Source organism: Nansenia antarctica (genome assembly GCF_963989245.1).
Source record: "Nansenia antarctica genome assembly, chromosome: 12".
Classification (NCBI taxonomy): domain Eukaryota; kingdom Metazoa; phylum Chordata; class Actinopteri; order Argentiniformes; family Microstomatidae; genus Nansenia; species Nansenia antarctica.
In genome coordinates this window covers 25,027,926-25,034,579 of record NC_137682.1, presented here as the reverse complement: position 1 = coordinate 25,034,579, position 6,654 = coordinate 25,027,926, and the positions used below count along the sequence as shown (strand labels likewise).

General features: G+C 49.8%; 1 protein-coding gene across 1 annotated transcript in view; it reads left to right on the top strand.

The window, feature by feature from the left end:
* Positions 1-3,196: 3,196 nt before the first annotated feature.
* The window catches only part of LOC308169031 (snRNA-activating protein complex subunit 4-like), a gene marked incomplete at both ends in the record, with an annotated part of 20,472 nt that continues 17,014 nt past the window's right edge, over positions 3,197-6,654 (top strand). The window contains 6 exons of the mRNA XM_080543666.1: positions 3,197-3,317; positions 3,943-4,001; positions 4,098-4,191; positions 4,518-4,549; positions 5,192-5,332; positions 6,209-6,337. Of these exons, the coding sequence (XP_080399792.1) occupies positions 3,197-3,317; positions 3,943-4,001; positions 4,098-4,191; positions 4,518-4,549; positions 5,192-5,332; positions 6,209-6,337 (576 nt within the window). The remainder of the gene's footprint in view (positions 3,318-3,942; positions 4,002-4,097; positions 4,192-4,517; positions 4,550-5,191; positions 5,333-6,208; positions 6,338-6,654) is intronic.

Sequence of the window (6,654 nt, the reverse complement as noted above, 5' to 3'; positions counted from 1 at the left end):
AGCCTATGCTGAAGAGAGTTAGTCCCAGTGCCCACCTGTTCAGCATTCAATTGGCTACAATTGTCTCAAGACTCGTCCAATTCCAGTAGATTATAGCATTTTATTGAGTTAATCCTGGGACAGTCATCTAAAATAAAACAACATTGGCATTATCTGATGGGACTTGCAAGATATTTTAAGTGTGAGTGAGTGTGATGTGCTTTATTAGTTATAGCTCCCACTTTGTAAACATAAGTGGCATAAAGGGATCTCAGCCCGAATGGCTGCGGCTAAGTTGGTGAATTCACTGCAGAACAACGCCACCTTTTGTTACACAAGGGAAGGTCCTCGGGACTAAACTAAGCACTAACGTTCGTTAATGAGGGAGCAGAGACATGATATGAAAAGCCTCAAATTAAAGCTGAGAGTCTACACGTTAAGCCCACATTGATTATATATCTGTAACCTGAATATGTTTTGGTAAACAGCTAAAATAACAAAATACGTGTTGTTGGTTTTTTAAATATCTGTCCAAATATACAGTATGACCTAACTGAACATTACAAACAAACAACCTGTGTGTCCCAGGTTGCACCAGGAGCTTACCCCAGCATTTTATTTGAGGAAACATTTTAATGAGCAGCAGACACTTGTGATTGGATTTCTGAACCTGACTTAAGTGAACCCCCAAGTGGTTGGGGATGCAAACAGTGTGTGGAATCAACACTTGACCTTGTGTTTCTCTATCGCTCTCTTGATGCCCCCCACCATCCCTCTCTCTCTCCTATCAGTCATGCCGCGTCGTAGTGCCCGCCTGGCATTGCGTGGGTACTACCAGTCCGACAATGACTCCGACAGCAGCAGCAGCAGCGCAAGTGTTTCAGCTCCTGTCTCAGTCCTGACCCCAGCTTTGACCCAAGCTCTGGCCCAGCTCTGGCCCAGGCCCCCAGGCTGAGCCTGCTTCCTCCTGCCTTAAGCACCTCGGGCTACTCCTCTTCAGATGGAGCCAGTACCACGACAACAACCTTCACCAGTTATAGTAAGTACAGTGTGTATGTGTGTCTGTGTGTGTGCAGCACTGGACTGAACTGAAACGGCTAGGGAATCTGGCATGTCTCCCTGCTGCTGATCACTCGGTCTCTCACGCTGTCCTCTGTGCGGCCTCGTACCTATGACCGAATCACAGCCGTGCTGATATTCAGTATAACACACTCCCTCTCGTGTGATATTGCTTAAATAACACATTTTATGCTGATGAGAATTGTATTCCAACTTCATATCCCTTATGTTTCTAATGGACAATGTTCTACCCGTCCTGGGTACTAGACAGCAACTGTGGCGCAGTCAATTATTTAACCCAGGGTTGCCAGATGGGGCGTATTCCCGACGAATGGGTTACTTTTGATCACATTTTATTTTACAAATATCATTGGCAACAGACATACAGGCCTCCTACCCAATGGGCACCTACCCAATAGTAAATAGCGGTTTTCTGACAATCTAGGTTTTGGGCTGGGTTTTGGTGGATTTAGCTATTCTTAGACTGTAGTTAGGCTGGAATTGTTGATCCCATCTGGCAACCCTGTTGATTGAACTTGCAGGTGCGGCTCCTGTTTTACATACAGACCTTGGACGAACTATTCTTCTGTGTTCTGGAATAATACGGTATTTTGTATATATACTCACACACTACACACCTATACAAACTAAGGATATGTAAACAAACACCTTGAATTAGCTATTTGTTTGATCATAACTTCCTTTATTTTTCGAACAGTGCAATTAGCATACGAGCTGCTAGCTAGCTAGCTCAGCAGACACGTGAGCAGGTGGACACTGAGCTGTTGCTAGCGAACCATATCCCAAAGACCTAGGTTCTAGAACACAGCAAAGACCTAGATTCTAGAACACAGCAAAGACCTAGATTCTAGAACACAGCAAAGACCTAGGTTCTAGAACACAGCAAAGACCTAGGTTCTAGAACACAGCAAAGACATAGGTTCTAGAACACAGCAAAGACCTAGGTTCTAGAACACAGCAAAGACCTAGGTTCTAGGCCCTGGACAATCTAGACAAGTTGATGGCAGCGACTAGATTGTAATCAACTGCAATACTGAAACACAACTGTGAACATTTCAAACCTGCAAACTGCGACACTTTAAATGAATGTGCAATAACACTATGTGCAATATGACAACCCTCGGGTACATAAGGTTCAGAGATAGGAAATGTTAGAATAGGTATAGCAGATAGCATAGAGTACAGCACAGTGTTTTATTTGTATAGTATAGTATAGTGGATAGTGTACATAGCCTTTATTTATGTAAACCAGCTCTTTTCCCTTCTTGTTTTTAGTATTTTTTCCTCCCAAATGTCGTTGTATGTGGGATGTAGGTTAGTGTTAGACAGGTTAGGGTTAGACAGGTTAGGGTTAGACAGGTTAGTGTTAGACAGGTTAGTGTTAGACAGGTTAGGGTTAGACAGGTTAGGGTTAGACAGGTTAGTGTTAGATAGGTTAGGGTTAGACAGGTTAGTGTTAGACAGGTTAGGGTTAGACAGGTTAGGGTTAGACAGGTTAGTGTTAGATAGGTTAGGGTTAGACAGGTTAGTGTTAGACAGGTTAGGGTTAGACAGGTTAGTGTTAGACAGGTTAGTGTTAGACAGGTTAGGGTTAGACAGGTTATGGTTAGACAGGTTAGGGTTAGACAGGTTAGGGTTAGACAGGTTAGTGTTAGACAGGTTAGGGTTAGACAGGTTAGGGTTAGACAGGTTAGGGTTAGACAGGTTAGGGTTAGACAGGTTAGGGTTAGACAGGTTAGGGTTAGACAGGTTAGTGTTAGACAGGTTAGGGTTAGACAGGTTAGGGTTAGACAGGTTAGGGTTAGACAGGTTAGGGTTAGACAGGTTAGGGTAGGTCGCCATGCTTGTATGTAATGTTGATGTTCTCCACAACATCGTAAACAGCGCCTGTGTGGTTGACGGACTTGGTCAGATAGCTTCTAACCTAACTCTAACTAACCTAACCCTCCCGGATGTTATTGTTTTTAATATGATCATTACTTTGTTGTACTGGTGAGGAGCTGGCTTCATTCAACGGCTGTATTCAACCCTAACCCTGGGTAACCCTGCCTACTGGGAAGCTGCTGCGAGGAGAGGAGAGGAGAGGAGAGGAGAGGAGGGGAGAGGAGAGGAGAGGAGAGGAGAGGAGAGGAACGCGATGGAGGAGGAGGAGTTGCGCGCGCAGAGGGAGAAGATCCAATGTCAGATCTTGGAGCTGGACCGCAGCCTCGGGGCAGAGGGACACGCTCACCTGCTGTCTCCTCCAGGCAGCTCCTCAGGTGAGGGTGAGACAGGTTAGACAGGTGAGGGTGAGACAGGTCCTCTGGTGAGGGTGAGACAGCTCCTCAGGTGAGGGTGAGACAGCTCCTCTGGTGAGGGTGAGACAGCTCCTCAGGTGAGGGTGAGACAGGTCCTCTGGTGAGGGTGAGACAGGTCCTCTGGTGAGGGTGAGACAGCTCCTCTGGTGAGGGTGAGACAGGTCCTCTGGTGAGGGTGAGACAGGTCCTCTGGTGAGGGTGAGACAGCTCCTCAGGTGAGGGTGAGACAGGTCCTCTGGTGAGGGTGAGACAGGTCCTCTGGTGAGGGTGAGACAGGTCCTCTGGTGAGGGTGAGACAGCTCCTCAGGTGAGGGTGAGGGTGAGACAGGTCCTCAGGTGAGGGTGAGACAGGTCCTCAGGTGAGGGTGAGACAGGTCCTCAGGTGAGGGTGAGACAGGTCCTCTGGTGAGGGTGAGACAGGTCCTCTGGTGAGGGTGAGACAGGTTAGACAGGTGAGGGTGAGACAGCTCCTCTGGTGAGGGTGAGACAGCTCCTCTGGTGAGGGTGAGGGTTAGGGTTAGACAGGTGAGGGTGAGACAGGTGTCTCCTCTGCTTTAGTAACTCTGCGTTTCGTTTCTGTTGTCAGATGATGATGACGATGATGAAGATGATGATGACGACTCCGATGGGCCTGAAGAGGACTTGGTAAGAGCCCTGACCCCTGACCCTAGCCCTGACCTATTACAGAGTGACTGAGTTACCTGATGTAGTTAATGTGTGTTATCTTATATGACCCTGCAGGCGCCTGGTGACCCGGGGCTGGAGGCGGAGCGTCAGAGGCTCCAGCGGGAGATCGAGGAGCTGGAGCGAACGCTCGGCCCAGACGCCCTGTCAGGTACCTGACCCCTGACCCTAACCTAGCCCTGACCCTAACCTAGCCCTGACCCCTAACCCTAGCCCGGACCCTAACCTGACCCCTAACCCTAACCCTAGCCCTAACTTGACCCCCGACCCTAACCTGACCCCTGACCCCCGACCCTAACCTAGCCCTAACCCTAACCTAGCCCTGACCCTAACTTGACCCCCGACCCTAACCTGACCCCTAACCTAGCCCTAACCCTAACCTATCCCTGACCCTAACCTACCCCTGACCCTAACCTACCCCTGACCCTAACCTAACCTCAACCTTCCAGTTTAACTTCACCCTTTCATGTGTTACAGATGAGGATGGACCAGGAAGTGCATCAGAGACGGTGAGTATCACATGTTAGAGTTAAACTATCACATGTTAGAGTTAAACTACCACATGTTAGAGTTAAACTACCACATGTTAAACTACCACATGTTAAACTACCACATGTTAAACTATCACATGTTAGAGTTAAACTACCACATGTTAAACTATCACATGTTAAACTATCACATGTTAAACTACCACATGTTAGAGTTAAACTACCACATGTTAGAGTTAAACTACCACATGTTAAACTATCACATGTTAAACTACCACATGTTAAACTACCACATGTTAAACTACCACATGTTAGAGTTAAACTATCACATGTTAAACTACCACATGTTAAACTACCACATGTTAAACTACCACATGTTAAACTACCACATGTTAGAGTTAAACTACCACATGTTAAACTACCACATGTTAAACTACCACATGTTAAGCTATCACATGTTAAACTATCACATGTTAAACTATCACATGTTACCGTGTGTGTGTGTGTGTGTGTGTGTGTGTGTCTGTGTCTGTGTCTGTGTGTGTGTGTGCGTGTCTGTGTCTGTGTGTGCGTGTCTGTGTGCGTGCGTGTGTGCGTGTGCGTGTGTGTGTGTGCGTGTCTGTGTGCGTGTGCGTGTCTATGTGCGTGTGCGTGTGTGTCCAGAGTGAGGAGGACAGCGGGGCAGAGCTGGTCCTGCCCCAGACGGCTGAGGCGTGTCTGCTGGTGAACCTGGTCTACCAGGAGGTTCTGCAGGAGAAGCTGGACGAGCTGCTCAGACTCCTGGAGGAGAACCAGCAGCAGCAGGTCAGGACAGGTTAGCTTAGCTTAGCTAGCTCCCTCCCTCTCCCCCCAGGCTCAAGGTTAGCTTAGCTTAGCTAGCTCCCTCCCTCTCCCCCCAGGCTCAAGGTTAGCTTAGCTTAGCTAGCTCCCTCCCTCTCCCCCCAGGCTCAAGGTTAGCTTAGCTTAGCTAGCTCCCTCCCTCTCCCCCCAGGCTCAAGGTTAGCTTAGCTTAGCTAACTCCCTCCCTCTCCCCCCAGGCTCAAGGTTAGCTTAGCTTAGCTAGCTCCCTCCCTCTCCCCCCAGGCTCAAGGTTAGCTTAGCTTAGCTAGCTCCCTCCCTCTCCCCCCAGGCTGGACAGCAGGTAGTTAACCTCTCCTCCCCCCCTCCTCCTTCCCCCCAGACAGCAGCTAGTTAACCCCCCCTCCTCCTCCCCCCCAGACAGCAGCTAGTTAACCCCCCCCCTCCCCCCCTCCTCCTCCCCCCAGGAAGACAGCAGCTAGTTAACCCTCCCCCCTCCTCCTTCCCCCAGACAGACAGCAGCTAGTTAACCCTCCCCCCCCCCTCCTCCCCCCAGGCAGACAGCAGCTAGTTAACCCTCCCCCCTCCTCCTCCCCCCCAGGCAGACAGCAGCTAGTTAACCCTCCCCCCTCCTCCTTCCCCCAGACAGACAGCAGCTAGTTAACCCTCCCCCCCCCCTCCTCCCCCCCCTCCTCCTCCCCCCAGACAGACAGCAGCTAGTTAACCCCTCCTCCTCCCCCCAGACAGACAGCAGCTAGTTAACCCCCCCTCCTCCCCTCCCCCCCCTCCTCCTCCCCTCCCCCCCCCTCCTCCTCCCCCCAGACAGACAGCAGGTAGTTAACCCCCCCTCCTCCCCTCCCCCCCCCTCCTCCTCCCCCCCAGGCTGAGACTGAAGCCCAGTTGTCTGGAGGTTCTGGATCCTCCCAGGCGCTGCTGCCGGGCTACAACCCTCTGAGGCTTTTCCTGGGGAACTTCCTGAAGCCCTACTTCAAAGACAAGCTCACCGCGCTGGTAAGTAGAACCATCTAGAACCATCTAGAACCCAGTAGAACCACCTAGAACCCAGTAGGACCATCTAGAACCCAGTAGGACCATCTAGAACCATCTAGAACCCAGTAGGACTTTCTAGAACCATCTAGAACCCAGTAGGACCTTCTAGAACCATCTATAACCCTGTAGGACCATCTAGAACCCCGTAGGACCTTCTAGAACCACCTAGAACTAGGGTTGGGTACCGTTTGGGTTTTATCCGGTACCGGTACCTAACCGATACTTTAAAAACGGTACCGGTACCAAAACGGTACTTAATTCGGTACTTTTGATTTTTT